The sequence below is a fragment of the Mastigoproctus giganteus genome, chromosome 7 (genome assembly GCF_048544385.1).
Source record: "Mastigoproctus giganteus isolate SK-2022 chromosome 7, ASM4854438v1, whole genome shotgun sequence".
In the NCBI taxonomy this organism is placed as follows: Eukaryota; Metazoa; Arthropoda; class Arachnida; order Uropygi; family Thelyphonidae; genus Mastigoproctus; species Mastigoproctus giganteus.
The window spans coordinates 138,549,557-138,568,369 of NC_143581.1; the positions used below are offsets into that span (position 1 = coordinate 138,549,557).

Below are 18,813 nucleotides of genomic sequence, written 5' to 3' on the forward strand. Positions count from 1 at the left end.
TTTATACAGCATCAGCCAAAAAAAAAAAAAAAATTTCCATTTCACCCAGCCATTCACTCCAAAAGTTTGTCCAGTTCTGCCTTTAATTTATTCAAGCTGCCAACTTCTACAATGACAGATGGAAGTTTGTTCCAGAAATCAACCACCTAAAGGCAAATTTCTGCACATCTGTTCTACGACTGTCTTTCTTTCTCCGATTTGAATCTATGCCCCCCTCAGGTGTATAATCTGAGCAATTAATTTGCTTTATCCTAACCTCCTTTGTGACTTGATTACAGACTAATTTACAGACCATAGGCTTCTGAATCACCTGATAATTTATATGCATTCCATGCACTTTTATTTGCCATGCATCTCAATAGTTCATCTGACATACATTTAGATCTAAGCCGTGAACAGTATTTCATCGTTGGTATGAAAAGCCTAGTAGCTTCTTTGATTACTTCCCTAATTACTTCTTATTTAGAATATACTGTTGGTAATATCATCAGTTGGTCCCAATGCACAGAATTTACAGAGTCCACTATAGTCACCCTTATGAAAGCAAATGCCTTTCCCTTTATCCTTGACAGTAGTTTTGTCTTTAATTAAATTCCACAGTACACTGTGATCACTGCCACCCAGTGGGTCTTTTCCCTGCAAATTCTTAATGAATGAAGAATCAATGGTAATAATCAGATCAAGAGTATTTCTACCTCTTGTTGCCTCTCTAGCATGCTGCTGTAGAAAACAGTCATCCAAGGAATCCACAAAAGTCTTGCTAGTGTTTGCGTGATCAACCCACAAATTCAAGTCAACACTTGGAAATTTAAAATCCTCTATGAGACATTTTGATTTGCTGTTCACTTTATTTCTCTGTATAGCTGTTTGGTATACTCACCACAGTCATTAGGCCTATAACACACTCTTAATCTCAATTCTATTTTCCCCAGTGCTTATATCACACTAAACTGACTCAACATTGCATTGGTCATCCATGTTAACTGGATGCCCTGCCTTAGATTTAATTTGCTTCTTAACTAAGAGGGTAACCCCTTCCTCTTCTGCTCTGTCTGACCTTCCTATATACATTGTACTCCCCATATTCAAATTTAGCATCACTTATGTCTGAGTGACACCATGTTTCTGCTATTCTTACAATGTTTGTATTTGATGTCTTAATTAGTACTTCAAATTCATAAAATTTATTTACAATGCTCCTAGCATTAGTGTGCATGCAAGAATCCCCAGGGTCCCGAGCTGGATGTCATCATTCTTCTATTTCTTGGTGATTCCATTCTATTTCTGATTTTCTTCCCCCCCCCCTCTCTCTCTTTTTCTCTCTCTCTCTCTCTTTCTCTCTCTCTCTCTCTCTCTCTCTCTCTCTCTCTCTCTCTCACACAGGGTAACTCAAAGTTTTTTTTGTGTGGTACAGCGTAAGCCTCAGGCTTCCTTGTACCATATGGCCAATAATACATACATGCACATGTTCTTAATCTTAGTTACTCTAATAGAGCCCATGTATTTATTTGTTCCATATGGACCCACAGGAGCACCCAAAGTCCCCAAAGTCCCCAACACCTTTCTTTTTCAGGCTGCTACATGTACTAATAGTAGAAGTGCAAGAATTACCTTCGACTCTAGTTAAGCTATTAGTCTGTATGTCCCCCCCCCAATCTAGCAGTTTTCCAACCCACTTGATATCAACAACAAATATTGCCTTGATAGCAACAGCAAATATTCTTGCACCTCATCTATTCAAGTGTAAAAAAAGTCTCTCTTGTTAACAAGCACAGGTCACACTTAAAAAAAATTCTACCCCACAATCCTTGCACATTCTTTCCAGGGCTGAATTGATTGACGAACTCTCAACATATACTCCCTCCCATGTCTGGGCAGAATTGTGGACACTTCAAATTCAGTCCTAGCTTGTGACTTTTTCCCAAAATTGCCCTGTACTTGTTAAATAAGTCCTCATCTCCTTCTCTTAATATCATTAGTGCCAACATGTAGAACAATATCACCTTTTATGCCCTTAAAAGATATCTGCTCTACAACATCATTTACTTTTGCCCCTGGCAGACATACACTGGTCCTATTCCACCTATCCTTGTAGAACATATTTCCCATTTCCCTGACAATAGAGTCACTGACAATAACTACCTCAAGTAGGTTGAAAGCTTTCAAGAAATTCTATCATGGGACTTTTTCCTTCTCTAGTCATGGCCAATCATTTTCATCACTGTGTCTTCTCATTTCAGTGGAGATCTGCGTTTACTTTAGGGTCACAGATGTACCTCCAGAGTCACCACATTACATTCCAGAGATAGCAGTAGGAAGCACAGATCTTTACTGAGATGGTAAGTGACCACACAGGTTCATCTCTTGCTTCATCTAATTCATCTTTCTCTTGTTTTTGTGAAAAGAGCAAATGACACCTTTGACTTTCTGTATTTCTCATGTGTCTATTTTGCCGTTGCAACAAGTATACCTTTCCATTACTTGCTGAGTTCTGCTGAGGTTTCTTCCTTCACCACTTATTGCAGCCACAGGGCTGTAGTGGAAGATGTGGCTATTGAAAAGATGAGTATATAGATTGATGTTGTGTACTGTCTCGATCTAGTTGAAGGATATCCATACTGCTCTTTACCATCTGATATTCTGTTTTGATGTCATTATTCATTTTTACCTCTTGTTCAAGTTAATTGGTACAAGAAGTAGGGATGGATGATGATATATTTGATACAATGCAGAAGTAATTTTTTTATCCATTTGGTTTGTTTGAATGCACCAACAGAACTATCTTTTGATAGATGCATTCCTGATGAATCTGTTGGAGCTCCATTTTGAGTTCCAGATGGTTGTGGGAGAGATAGATACATTGTTCACATAGAGAAGTAACTGGAGCTTATTGCCACCAAAAAATTGATGTCTCCATTGAGGTCTCTTCTCCTCAGTTAATACACATACAAATGAACAGATTGGTGGAGTAACACCTCTTAATACTGATTTTGATGGGTTCATTGAATAGGGTGATTTGTGTTAATTCCACATTATCGATGTCTTTGATCAGCTGAAATATGTGTTGGGACATCCCTTCTTTTTTGCAATATTTGAAACACTTCATTATTGGCCAAAGTGTCAAAGGGGTTTTTTTTTTTTTTTTTGAAGTCTGTGGCAGAGCAGAGTGGTAGCCTATATTTTTTGCATTATTCTGTGAGTTGTGTAATGAATTGGATGTGGCTGATGGTAGAGAAAAGTCTTCTAAATCTATCCTGCTTCATTCTATTTTTCTCCTTCAGGATAGTCTGGATTCTGTGTGATATGATTTTGGTCTTAACTTTGTAAGCGACATTGAACACCTCCAGAAGTTAATGACCTCAGTGTTTCCTTTCTTGAGCAGAAGAACTATTTTGGATATTCCATTCCACAGGCACTTTGTCCATGTAAAGGTATTGTGTGAATCTTTCTGCTAGGATTTTGTGGTGAATTGGGCCTCCAACCTGGATGTCCACAATTTTTATCTGGTCCAAGCCAGATAAAAATTGTGGTACTCCTGTAACGGTTGACATGTTTGGCTCACTAACTTGTCAGTCTGAGGGGAACAAATTTTCAAAAAGATTTTGTGACAGTACTTTCCATTTTTCCTCTGTCTGTCACTCTATTTTGATCAGTAAGAGGTTTGCGAATTATTTGCTTAAGGGGGGCAAGTCCTTCTGCCCTTTTTATGTTTTTGCTCCCAGTGGTGTATTCAGGCCGGAAAACATCAGAATGACGTTCTGGTACTTTTTTTTCTAAATTTCTTAATAGAAAATCATTAAATTTATAACCTAATATTTGGAAACAATGGCATAATCAAAAGGAAGGGGGAAATAATATCTATTTTACCCGTGGCTAATAAAAATATGTATTAATAGTAATCTTTAAAATTAATAGATTTCTTTAAAAATGTATTTAAAAACAAAAACATGAATTTCACAATAAAACTTGAACGTTTCTTAGTAAAGTACAATGTGTTAGATTTTTTTTTTTTATGTGAACCCCAAACACGAGAGGTATTAGAACCTATAGTACTTAGTACCGTGCTTGGTTTGGAGGTTGAGAAGACGAAAGAAGATATTTGTCGACATTGGACTTGAACTTCTGTAGATTGTAATTTTCAGGAAATACGTATGAAGGAAGGTTGTTCCAGAAAACGGCAGTTGAATGAATAAATGAGGAAGATGAAAAGTTGGTTCTGTCAGTTCGAAGTTGGACAGTAAATGGCTGGTGGCGGCACATGTTCAGACTGTTTTGAAAGAGAGAGTGGGAATTATAGAAGCCAATTCAGAAGAACAGTGCCCATGAAAGTATCTGTAGAAGAGGCATGCAGCAGAAACAGTACATCTATGAGAAAGCGAGTGGAGAGACTCTGTTAGAGATGAATCATTAATTAACCTAACTGCCCTCTTTTGAATGGAATCAAGAAGCCTGAGAGAGGTTTTGGGGGCACCACCCCAGATGTGGGAACAATATTCCATGGCAAGACGGATTTGCGATTTATACAGAGTGAGCAGCTGTTTAGAAGAAAAGTAGTGCCGAGAGCGAAAGAGAAAACCAAGTTTTTTAGATGCAGAGGAAGCAATATTTGTAATGTGCTTGTGCCAAGAGAGATTAGAAGTCAAGGTAATCCCCAAAAGAGATATATCATTTTGCCTAGAAATCGGAGTGTCCCTAAAGATAAGCATAGGAGCAGAAGAATCCTTTTTGCGAGATATAAGACAAGACTGAGTTTTAGAAGGGTTGAAATCAACTAAGTTGTCTTTTCCCCACTGGAGAATTACCTTAAGATCGGCATTTAAGGAATTGGTAGCAGATTTTCGACAAGTTGAAGCTGATTGAGCAGAACAAGGTTTCTCAAAATGGAAAGTGGAATGCCATGTGCTATCATCGGCAAAACTATGGATAGGATTTCCAGTCGATGGAAGAAGGTCATTAATATACAAGAGGAAAAGAGTGGGGGAAAGAACTGAACCTTGGGGGACACCGGCATTAGTGGAGAAGTTAGAAAACAGAGAGCCATCTACCATCACCCTCAGTGAGCGATCGGAGAGAAAACTGGATAACCAATTACTAAAAACAGTTGGCAAACCATAAGATGGAAGCTTGTTTAGAAGATGTCAAGAGTAACTACTTGTGTTTCACTGAACCTTTCCATTGAATTAGTCCATATCCATAAATGGGTAACATAAGCCAGAATATCACCAGTGGATCGACACTGACAGAATCCATACTGGCGATCGTTGATCAGACGGAAGGTTTCTAGGTAGTTTAAGAGTTGGCGGTTAATTGATTTCTCCATTACTTTAGAAAGAGGAGAAGTAATTGGGTGGGAGGGATTTGTCACCCTTTTTTGGAACTGGCTGGATATGAGCAAATTTCCAAGCAGAAGGAAAAACACCTTTGGAATAAGAAAGTGAAAAAAGGTGGCAAAGAATAGGAGTAAGTTCAGGAGCACAGGTTTTGAGAACAAGTGGAGAAATACCATCAGGACCTGGAGCTTTCTTAGTATCAAGATTAATCAAAATCCTTCTGATATCCTTTTGACGGAAGACCACAGGAGGCATTAAATGGAGCGTGTTGGGAATGGTGGAAGGTGTTTTACCAAGATCATTAATACATGATCTGGAAGAAAAATGGGATGCTAGCAGGTCAGCTTTATCCTTGGCTGAAGTGACAACAGAACCATCTGGTTTGGACAGAGGTGGGAGCATTGATGGGCAAAAGTTGCGGCCAATAGCTTTGGCAAGAGACCAGAATGCTCGGCTACCATCAGGGTAAGCAAGTTTTCTACTCTTAGCCTGTTCAAACTCTAGTTTGGACTGATTAATAACTGCTTTACAATTGTTGCAAGCTTTGGTGTAGGCAGAAAATGAAAATGAATAATTAGAAACAAGCCAATTACGATATGCAACGTTCTTCTCTTGGACAGCCTTAGCACATTTATTGGAAAATCAAGGTTTAGATAAAGGACAATTTTAAAGTGGAGGGTGGGATAAAGGATTCCATTCCTGCTAGAATAATTTCACTGACACGATCTGAGCAAACGTTGACATCAGAAGTTTTGAAACAGTAATCCGACCAAGGAAAAGAAGAAAAGAAGTCTCGCAGGTCATCCCATTTTGCATTCTTGTAATGCCAAACAACACGAGGTTGGGAATAGCCATGAGATAAAGGTTCCATTGGAGAAGAGACAATCACCAAGTTGTGATCTGGAGTGCCTAAATGAGCTCTCACTTTGACCGTGTACTTAGAAGGGTTGTTTGTGAGAAAAAGATCGAGCATATTGGCTGTATGATTAGGATTGTCCGGTATTCTTGTAGGTAAATGAACAATCTGTGCTAGGTCATTAGTAATTGCAAAAGCCTCAGCATCTCGACCTGCTGGGTTGGTGTGACTAGAAAATCGAAGCCAGCTGGAGTTGTGAACATTAAAATCACCAAGGAAAATTACCTCACTGTTAGGAAAGTTAGACTGGAGAAAGTCAAGTTGCAAAGAGAGGAAGTCAAAGAGCTCCAAGTTTAGTGGAGTTGGGAGAACGGTAGATACAACAGATGAATTTGACACAATGAGGTAGAGAGGTTTTGAGCCAGAGAAGATCAAAGAGAGGAGATTCCAAATTGCCAAGTATCTGACAGGGAATATATGAGAACGGACATCAGGCGAAAGGAATCATACAGCGAATAGTTTGGGCATCTGAGATGAGCAGTAGTTGAATCAACCGATAACTGAGATTCTGTCAGAAAAAGTACATGGGGTTTGGCAGACTGCAAGTGGAAATGGACATTGTTGAGGTTAGAATTGACACCACGTATATTTGTGAAATGAATTAGGAAGTGCTTGGGAGGTTTAGATCTTTTCGCAGATAAGCTTGCTCTATTAGTTTGACAATTCATGGTGTATTCAATGGTAAGAAAAAGTGGGTGGGACATGCTGTATGAAGTAATGAAATTTTTGGATATGGCGTACATGTGGTAAGAATATACCCAGATCCTTGACATAACGTGGCCTCGACAATGCTCCCTGCATACACACTACTCGGACTCCCTTCAGTCACTATCTGGCAGAGTAGATGTAGCAAGATTATACACTAGCTGATCTGGAAGCCTCCTAGAGAGTTACCAATAGGTTCGGTCCTGTGTACTAACTAGCGGCCGGCCTGCGAACACCGTTTTAGAGCTGTACCCTCGAATTGTAAGGAATATTGGATCTCGCCACGACGTTCATCATAACCTCAAAAGTCATTAATCATACTGCATGATGGAAGAGATAGGGAAGATAAAGAGATCCAACAAATATACTGTGATACATGCAAATGCTGCGTTTTGATTCACCATGAGCTGAACGCTAGAACTGGTTGTTCTATGAATCTGAAGTCTAATTCAGTTACTGTACAGTTGATGTGGCATTATCATATAATCTTCTGGAGAATGAGCGTTCCGGTACTGGTTTTTTTTTTTTTTTGCGATGAGCGTTCTGGCACTGTTTTTTTTTTTTTTTTTTTTTTTAGTTTGTTTTCTCTTAAATTTTTATAGTTTTCTGGAATTCTTCTTTGGGATATGTGGGCAGATGTGTAAAAAAAATTTACCAAGGAGGTAAGTATAGAATGTCCAGAAATTTGATTCATAATTTGATTGTGACTGATGTCACACAAAATAAAGAGTATTGGCTTTAAAATGGACATGACTGCTATATCATGACCCCTTCATCACTTCTCAAAGCAACTGATGAAGATCTGAGAAAATCATATGGTAATGATTTGTGCCATTATGAAGTTGAAGGGAATGAGTTTTTGAAGAGAGTTGTACCCTACTGATGGTACCTCACAGGTAATGGTGGTTACAATTGGTGTCCTCCAATATCATGTAATAAAAGCCTGACTTGAATGCTTTAATGATGGGAGGAATTTTAATGGGCTTTTTTGCACCATGGGAGAATTAGTGATTAAAGTGTTGGAATTAGAGAGTTAGAAGTGTCTGTAGGTTGTACACTTCTTCCATGCAGAAACTCAATTTTTTTCATCCTATAAAACAAGAAAGCTGATCATAGAATTCAAGCAACTTACAGAATATATGCTGATGCCTCATAGCGTTAGTTGTTTTGGAAAAAAAAACAAAACCCAATTAAGTTATTGTGAAACTCAGATTTTCAACCAGAATTCAAATAAAATAAAAGAAACATCCTTCACCTCATTTCATGATACTGTCATTTTAATGACATAGTTTCTCAAGCTGTTTCAACCACTTCCTATAAGAATTGTTTTCAAGACAAGCTCTAGTTTTGATGTCTGTTGTTTTCATCTGCCCTAATTATATGAAGCCTTAAAAGAGCAGTTGTGACTAAACCATTAAGAAAAATAATGGAAGTTCTGTCTTTATCCACTCTATCTTTTATTAATCTGCCTGATATTAGTCTTTTCTCTAGTATTGAGAGAGAGAGATAGAGGGAGAAACCTTATTGCGACATAGTGTTGAAAGCGTAGATTATCTATAAATGCCATAGTAAGTTAATTATTTCTTTATTTGTTATTTTGAGGTGAGCCAGGAATCTGATCGGATTCTGCACTAGACATTTTATCATACAAGTTGAATTGTAAATTCAAAAAGAAAGTAAGTTCATTTTTTTTCAACTATAGACTCACAATTAATTGGGGAGGTTGGGAAATTAATCTCCCTGGATAATCGATTTCCCAGATAATCCACAAAATGAGCAAAAAATTGGGATTATGAACAATGTGCATTTAATATGTTAAAAAAAAGTTGTATACATACATATATATTCATGTTTTATTATTTATTGAAAAAGGAAAGTAAAGAAGTTTGTTTCTTTGCATCACTTGACCTTCCTGCGAATGGCAGAACGTAAATTATGCAGCATCATCTTGTCAGCAAGAACAATGTTATCTTCTTGCTCTGCATAGTCAAGCAGAGCCTCTATATCAGACAAAGCAGTACTGTGCAAGATTTTATTTGTTAGCATTAGATTTTCTTTCACGTCCTCTGAGTCTATGACTCTGTTTGGCTCTTCTCAGTTCATAACCCTATATCCTATTTCTTTGTCACATAACATTTCATGGCAGATTAAACTTTTATATGAATTGAACTACTCAACAACTGCTTCTTCATCTGAAATTTCAAAAGCTTCAGTCATAAATCATATAATACATCATTATTAGTCTCGTCACTAAGAACTTCATCTTTTTGCTCATACCTGTAATATTTTTCGAACAGAACTTTGTAATGTTGTGCTTTCGATCGATGTCCACAATATTGAAATTTCAATCAATGTTCATGATATTGAAAACATGGCAAATTATTTTCCTCGATTAATTTATGTAACAAGTTTTTTTATAAATTTCTTTAAAAATTGAGTCACTCCTTGGTCAATCAGTTGTATTAATGCTGTCACATTTGGTGACAAATATTTTACAAAAATGTTCCCATCATCTGACTTTAAAATTTCCTCACTTGGGTGACTAGGAGCATTGCCCAAAAGTAGAACTACTTTTTCTGGTAGGTTAAGCAATTTCAAATGCTGATGCACTGTTGGAATGAATTTCTTTGTAAACCAGTTAGAAAACTTTCATGGTCCATCCAAGCTGATTTATCATTGTTGTAATGAACTGGTAAATTTGAAACATCAATTCCAGAAAAAGTCCACTCAGGCATACACCCCAGATGGGTATACACTCATTGATCACTGAACTGAATTATTACCATCCTATCCATAATGGACTGTACTGCATAGTAGCTCGCAATATAAAAAGCTAAACAGCTTTGTATGCTAGAGCAGTGGTTATTTGACTCTGGTCATGCAAATCAAAGTGATAAAGTAGCAGTTATGGGACATAGTAAAGATTTCACAGAGTTTCAAAAGGGCATGATCATGGGAGCTCTTGCATCAGGTCCTTCTATATCGGAAATGAGACGTCTTTGTCAGGCTAATGGCCCACTGTGGTTAAGGTGTACAAAGAATGGTGATGAACAAGTCAAACTACCTCCTGCTGATAGCACTATAAAAGATTATGCAAGGTGGATGTTCGTGGTGAGGTGAAGGGTGCAGTACATTGTACAGGTTCAATGGCAGGTCATTGTGTGGCAGTTGACATCGCAATACAATATTGAGATTGCTAGAACAATATACCAAATGATGATACATTGCACACTCAGATGTATGGTGTTCCACAGCAGATGACTCAAGAGACACCCTCTCCTCACCACTGATCATTGTCGATAGCGAATGCTGTGGTGTCAACAACATGCTGATTGAACTCTGGAGGACTCAAAACATGTTTGCTGGTCAGATCAGTCCAAATAACTGGTGCAACATGCTACTGGACACCTTTGTGTGTGGTACAAGTCCACAGCCCTGTCATGCACAGTGCACACAGTGCAGCAGGTAGCAGTGATTGCTTAATATGGGGCATGTTTTACTGGTAAAAATGAGGACCCATGGTTTGTAGACCAATGTTTCACTGGTAAGATTTACTGGCAATTCTTAGGAGACCATGTGCACCCTGCCATGTTGCATTTTTTCCCTGGACAGAAATGGGATTTTCCAAGACAATGTGCCATGTTATCAGGCCCACACTGTGCACAGATTGGTTTGAGGAACACAGTGAAGATATCACTCGTCTTGCATCCTCCAAATTCGCCTGACTTCAAACCAATTGAACACCTGTGAGATGCTTTGGAATGGGAAGTGAGGCATATGGATACACTACCATTATCTATTCTGATGCTGTGGAAAGCCTGGCAGGCTGCAAATCAAATAAAAAGCAAAATAGGCAAGTTCTTTACAACTTTACATGGCATAAACAAAATTAATCTATACACCTTATAATCCATAGGTATCAGGAACAATATTATGCCATATATCTTTGTACTATTAAACTGGATAAACTGCTTTGGCCTATTGTTTCTTATAGATGTTCCACATTTGCTAATTTTTCTTCTTACATTGTAAAAATTGTATCACCTCACAATTTTTTTTTGAAATTTCAAGTACAGAAGAGGAATATGTCCATCATTTAATGAAGTACAGAAGAAGCCCATGTCCATCATTTAATTAGTAATATATTATTATTGTCTGATATTATCAGACAGACATCCTCACATAATTCGACATTTGTATCATTATACACTAACATAATGTTGATATTGCATATTGCAGGCTTGCATACAATATTAATTTAAAACAATGCACCACACTGTCCATAGACAATATTATCACACTTACATCTTTTATTATTCAGGCCAGGCATTTTAGGTTTAACTCAGATATTTATATACAGATATACAGGCTTCCAGTGGATCTGGGTATCTCAGCCCCACTTTCAGAAATCTATTTAGCTTCCGTAGAAGCCCATATCCTAAATCTGTTTCTCCCTACAGTTAACTATTTATTCATTACATGGAAAATTTGCTCTGTTTCCAACAAGCAAACCATAAATATTGTCTTTTCAAAATTTAGCAGTGTTCATCAGGGTTAAAATACTTGAACTTTCTGAATTTAAAGATTATAGCCAGTTATAAACTTGTATTTATAGGAAACCACACACACACAGAAATTTTTTCATTTTTATCACATCCCCATACAGTGTTAAATAATTCCGTTTTATTTAAACAAATCTACAATGCAATGAGATACTGTCATTAGAGTAATGACTTACAAACAGAATTGCAGTACTTAACTAATGTTTTCTTAAAAAGGAAATATCCACATAGTCTAATTCAAATTACTATATATAAAACAAGAAATAGATTAGAAAATCTACTAGCAATAAAAAAAAAAAAAAAAAAAAACCCAGCCTACTGCAAACAAAAATAATCCACCCATATCACAAGCCAATTAGCTAAACAACTCAAAGTATTTTTTGGCATTGACCTCACTTTGGTATTTTTATTTTATAATACAATCAGTACATATTTTAACAATTATAAAGACATTTTCAAGTATAATATTTCAGACGTCAATAACAGTATATTTCATTCAATGTCAATAAAAATGTAATGTATGTTACATCAGTAGCACTACGGTTAAATACAGCACCTCAAACATATTTAATACCAGAGCCTATTATCACCAAGCCAGCTTATACGCACAATACCATACAACACATCCAGTCCACTTGCCACTAACTAAAAATTGATTCTGCAATAACACTAACTAAATTACCTTCTAGTTACATATTAACCACCTTTGAAGCATTTGGAATAGAATGGTTCACACAAAACACAGTTTTTAGTTCTTAATGCCAAGCTCCCCATAACAGCTTTGCGAGTATGGAATCTGAATAATATAAAATTTCCAATGTGCATGATCAAATTTCCCCACAGGAACTAGAAACACATATAAAAGCTCTCCTTCTTTCCTTACCATTATGAACCAAATGACAATGATCTGAAAGTTCCCTGTTCCGGCCTTTGGTTTAACAAAGATTTTTATATAGTGAAATAGATTCGATGAGCATTGAGTAGGGTGCACTTTCCATTGAGTAAGGTGTAGTTTAATTTTAATCAGTTTTTAATATCCACACCTTTTTAATTAATCTCATTCATTAACACAAACAGTTAGGAGATAAGTTCTTCCATTATTTTAGATTTTCGATCTTTTTATTGTGATTTAAACCTCAGAACTGAAAGTTTTCCGACCTTAATATAGATGTACTTTAAATAAAAAAAAACATATACTAAACAATATAAAAACATCTTTTACAAAAAACGTGCACACTCCGTACACAAACCATTTTGTCATAGTGTATTTTTCACTGTTGCTGATTTGGAGAAGTAGAGTTGGAATTCTTGAAAGATCTGTTCATTCAGAGTTGTAGTTTCTAAACTTACTAAACCTTTTTTTAGTCTCCAGAACTGTATTTTTGATAAGTTCGAAAATCTGAACAAATCAGAATTCCGAACTACCCCGGTCCCAATTAGTTCTGATTATCGACACTCTACTCTAGCTTTTAAACAGTTACCAGCTGGGTAGTGGCTCTGCTCAACTGAGAATAAGTATTAATAGATTTCTCTAATGGGAAGTGTAATATAATATCATAGCATTACTTTATTAATATTTCAAACAAAACTTTAAGCAGAATTTTTAATCAATCTATACTTATTACTCTTCCTTGACCCTCCATTGAATCCAGAATTCTTAGATATTTTTATTTGGTATAACATTTCAGATACTAAAGTTCAAAAGAAACAGTGAATCACTACAGATATCAGATAGAGATATTGGAATTATCAGGTGCCTCTTTTGTTGTATTTTACATTCTTTTACTTTTGTTTAATTTTGTATATATATTATTTAATTGCATTTCATTTTTACATTTTTTTTTCTGATTGTCTGGAGACCTATAAATATATAGTTACTTATGGAAGGCTTTTGAGAAATGGTAACTTTTTTAAATAAAGTTTTTTTTTTTTTAGCCAGATGGTTGCCTATTTATGTGTAACTGATTGGTATACAAAGTATGTCACCTGTTTGCTCATGAATTATCTAAAGTACTTTACATAATACATTGAACTTTCTTATATGGAACACAATAAGTTATGTATTTTCTTTTTTAAATATTGATACGTAAACAGCATTAAAACTATGTATGGTTTTTACAGCTAAATAAAAAATGAAATAAATAAAAGTAAACCTCCTTAGAACTTGAGAAGAATAACTGAAGTATTTAATTATCCTTAAAGATATTTATCTATTTACTTGTGTAATAATTATGGTCAGTGCTTTAATATTTTTAAATATTAAATTTAGATCTTAATACTATATTAACACAGTTTTTATGGCTCCAGTTAATAGAGAAATTCTTTTTTAATTTTTTCTGTTTTATTGACTTATTAATTTATTTTCTAGAAGTAGCTTTATATTCTTATTTATGATATTTAGTTTATTTTGAACTTAGATAGAGATTTTGTGGGTATTACTTAGTTTTGGTAAACTTGTACTGTTCGAAACTTGAGGCCATTGTTGTAGTATCGATACGGAATAGCGTAACATATATCTCGAACTTGATAGCGTAAGGTACAATGTAAAACTAGATAGTGTAATGCGTAGCATTGTATTAGGAATCTGTTAGCTTAGTATAGCTTTGCCAATTAATCATTTAAATTTATAAATCTTATATTAATTTTTATTGTTAATTAAATTGTATTTAAATGGAAATCATGTCCCAGATTAGAGCAGCAAAGCAATGTGCACAGAGTAGCGGCGACTCCGTAGCCAGGTGGGAAGGAGCAGCAGTGCATATCACACGCTTCTTGATTAGACCGGGGTTCGAGCCCGTCACCACCAAATACGGAGGATGCGGAAAGGTCAGGGAATGACCACCGCATATCCCGGAGCAATATGGCCTTAGTTGCTAATGCTCCTAAAAAAAAAAAAATAAAAAAAAACCCAAACCAAACAGAGTAGCAAAAGTGCTGTGGTTCAGGGGAGAACCGAAGAGGGCGATTCTCCAACACATCACAGTCTCAAAAAATGTGCAAAATGTGATGTGTTTACAGACCTATCTCGAACAGGACATGATCTAGCCATGTAGGATGTCTTTAAGTGTGCTAAGTGCGGAGAATGTGAAGAAATTAGTTGCCAACTCAGCATTCTGATGGGCATCTATGAGAGTTTGAGGAGTCGGGTAGTGCCCTTGAAGGAATTAAAATTGGGGCCCATCAACCTCTCAGCTGCCCAACTCAATGCCAGTGCTCACTGTTGTGCACCAGGCAACACAGTGACAATCTTCAGGGCAGAATGCACTGGTCCCACACGAACTAGTTAATGTCGGTGACTCAATTGTCAGGGAAATGGAAAATATATTGTGCAAAAAGGATAGGTGGAATAGGACCAGGGCATGTCTGCCAGGGAAAAAGTTGATGACGTTATACATGTTGGAACTAATGTCATTAAGTGTAGGAAATTGCGGATTTACTTAGCAAGTACATGTCAATATTGAAAAAAAAAGTCGCAAAGGGTTATATTTGAAGGTGTCTCAAATTCTGCCCAGACATGATAGGAGGGAGTATATGATGAGAACCTTGTCACTCAATACAGCCCTGGAGAGAGACTGCACAAGGCTCATGGGTAGAATTTTTTTCTCAGCATGGTCTGTGCTTGTTAACAGGAGAGATTGCTTCTACAGGATGGGATACATTTAAATAGAAAGGGTGCAAGAATATTTGCTGATGCTGCTATCGAGGCAATGTTAGGTGGGTTGGAAAACTGCTAGCTTGGGGAGGATTCACAGACTAATAGATTAACAGTAGCTGCAGGCAGAGGTGGAAATGATTCTTGCACTGCTGCTATTGGAATGCGCAGCAGCCCAGAAAGCAATTTCCTGGGATTTCAGGAACTGCTGGGATGCATGAAACAAGTAAATACATGGGCTGTGTTACAGTAACTAAGAGTAAGAACAGGTGCTTGTACACCAATGCTAAGAGTATAGTAAATAAATTTGATGAATTTGAAGTGCTGGTCAAGACATCAAAGGCTGATATTGTTGGAATATCAGAGACATCGTGTCACAGATATAAGGAATGCAGAATTGGAATTTGGGAAGTACAATGTGTACAGAAAGGATAGACAAGATAGGAAGGGAGGAGGGGTTATGCTGTTAGTTAAGAAACACATAAAATCTAAGGAAGTGCATCTAATTGACATTGAGGGACAATGCAATGTTTAGTCAGTGTGGTGTGACATAAGCACTAGGAAAGCAAAAATGAGGGTAGGACTTTTTTATAGGCCTAATGGCTCTGATGAGTACAGTGAACAATTATATAGAGAAATAGAGTGGATTAGTAAATCAGAGTGCCTTATAATGGGGGGTTTTAATTTCCTAGATAATAAACTTCATAAAATTTCAACTTCATAGTCTGGAACTTATTGGTTGCACACTAGCAAGACTTTTGTGGATTTATTGAATGATTGCTTTCTACAGCAGAATGTTGGAGAGGCAACAAGGGGGAGTAACACTCTTGATCTGATTATCAACAGTGATTATTCATGCATTAAGAGTTTACAGATAAAGGAACCACTATGTGGCAGTGATCACAGGGTACTGATGTGGGATTTACTTAAAGATGTAACTACCATCGGTGGTAAAGGGAACGGTTTTTGTTTTCATACAGCTGACTACAGTGGTCTCATATTTTTTAAAAGTTCTATACAGTGGGATCAACTGATGATATTACCAACAGCAAATTCTAAATGGGAAGCATTCAAGGAAGTAATCTTAGATGCTACTAGACATTTTGGTCCAACTAAGAAATACTGTTCTGGATTTAATCCCAAATGGATGTCAGATGAACTAATGAGACTTGTGGCAGAGAAGAAAAATGCATGGGAATGCATATAAATTATCAGGCAACACAGAAGCCCATAGTAGATATAAGCTACTCTGTAATCAAGTCAGAAAGGAGGTTAAGCAAGCATAGGCAGATTATGAGAAATCTTTGGCAAAGGATGCAAAGAAAAACAGCAAGGAGATGAATTAGATTGGTTCACTTGATATCAGTAGTTTGACTGTAGATGATCATTATCAGATAGCTACCAATCTAAATGAATATTTTGCATCTACATTCACACATCAGGAGTTATTCAAGGAGGAGAGGGCAGATGTTTATCAACCTCTAAAAGGAAGTTAAATGATTTTGTAATAACTGAGAGCAAAGTGATGGAGAAATTGTTGAAGTTGAACATAAGAAAGGCACCTGGGGTGGAATGGATCTATCCAGCTATATTAAAGGAGGCAGCAAAGGAAATAAGCAAACCCTTAGCCATAATTATGAAAGCATTCTTGGACTCAGGGGAAGTCCCTATGGACTGGAGATGAACAAATGCATTTCCAATTCACAAAGAGGGATCGAAGGTGACACGAGTAATTTATTTATTTTTTTAATTTTTTTTTATGTAAACCCCAAACATGCAAGGTATTAGAACCTATAGTACTTAGTACCATGCTTGGGTTGGAGGTTGAGAAGATGAAAGAAGATATTTGTTGACATTGGAGTTGAACTTCTGTAGACTGTAATTTTCAGGAAATACGTATGAAAGAAGGTTGTTCCAGAAAACGGCAGTTGAATGAACATGCACAGGCCCAGATGCCAAGTGATTGTGACTGAGCAATTTCTCTGTGCTTTTGCTGCAATTTCCTACAAGCAAATTATAGTTCTTTTATGTTCTTGTCATTAAGAAATTTGTTTATTTAATAACAGCTCTTGTTACAAAAGTACTCATACAGAGCAAGAAAGGAAAGCCCTTTCTTATTTCTCATAGTTTTATTACTAAGGACGTCCTGCCATCAGAAAGAAGGTTCCCCTTAGATTTTTTCGTTCTCATATATATAAATGTTTGTAGTGTATGTAACAAGATTAACACCATGGAAATAATCCTCCTTGTAAGCAAAATCAACATTCTTTCCATTACTGAGACGTGGTTAGAATCTGACCAGGAGTGCATTGCCATTGCTATACCTGCAGGATTTCAACTTGAGTTTACCTCTAGAGAGTGTAGACGGGGTGGTGGAGTGGCAACTTTTTCAATCAGTCAAGGTTTAAGTTAATAAGTCCAGTGAGTCCACCAACTTTAAACAAGTACACCAACCGTTTAACTATAATAGTTTAATACTGAAAATTATAAAATGTAAAGCACTGATCTTAACCTTAGCTCATAATAAGGCCATTATTTACGTCTGCACAGTTTATGTTCCTCTAATATGCAATCGGGATATTATTACCGAAGTTGCTAATTGGATCTTAAATCATCTCACCTATCTGCATCTCATGTCGTGATGGCCGATTTCAATATACCAACTCAATGCGAATCTCCGAGGGAATGCTTAATTGAAGTTATGAAATCTCCTCAAATTGTCCTTGTCAATGACCTGCCCACTAGTGGAACTGACCAGCTCGACCTTATGTTCTCATCAATACGATGCACATTGTGTGACTCCCCTGAAACATTTTTAACTCCGATCATGACCCGCTTGTTTCGCAAATTTTATTGCCTCCATGCAAAGAGACTGTCCAATAGTCTTGTGAATCTATGTATAAGCAGAGTAAAACATCCACGATCATCAGCCTAAATTTTCTAAATACTGAAAAATGCCTACACCCATTCCTTGGCATGTCCTCAAAGGGTGCGAGGTCACACTTGCAACAACCATTCTTACAAACTGGATTAATACTGTCACAAACGTTTATCTCCAAGAAGGATAAAATCACCCCAACTCGAAGGTGTGGTGGAACAAGGACCTCAATGCAGCCTTTCAGCCGAAACAACTGCACAAAATTTGGAAGGAAACAAAGAATGGTCATGATCGAATTTCGTACTCAAAAGCATGGGGCCCATTTCATAGACAAAAATCATCAGTGATTGCTAATTTCTTCAATGCTCAGCTTCATATGGGAAAAATTCCCTATCGTCACAGGTGCCTTAACAACCAAATCCTTGTTGATCCTGACCAATGGATGGACCACATTACCAGTTTCAACCATCAAGTGTGCTGCCCCCAAAACTTGACATGCCAGATCATATGTCTTATCTGAATACCCTTCACAGCTATAATTTCACTTCACCTCAACTTATAAAAGCCATCAACTCATTGGCTCCCATTGCTGTTGTAGGAGCTGATAATGTTCCCCAATTCATCATTGTGCTTCAGCCCTTTTATTATTCAACCACTGCTGTCTATCTACAATGACATCCTGAAGACCCCACTCCTTTCCTGTTGAATGGAACAGCTATACTGTCAGGCCTATACCCAAGATCCATAACCCATCACTAAGTAAACATTAC

At 36.8% G+C, this 18,813-nt stretch overlaps 1 protein-coding gene across 2 annotated transcripts in view; it reads left to right on the plus strand.

The window, feature by feature from the left end:
* LOC150083222 (charged multivesicular body protein 7) overlaps positions 1 to 18,813 on the plus strand; it is a 266,289-nt gene that overhangs the window by 61,585 nt on the left and 185,891 nt on the right. For both annotated transcript variants that reach the window (XM_090377112.1, XM_090377114.1), the window contains exon 4: positions 13,202 to 13,266. In XM_090377112.1, coding sequence (XP_090233238.1) covers positions 13,202 to 13,266 — 65 coding nt within the window. The remainder of the gene's footprint in view (positions 1 to 13,201; positions 13,267 to 18,813) is intronic.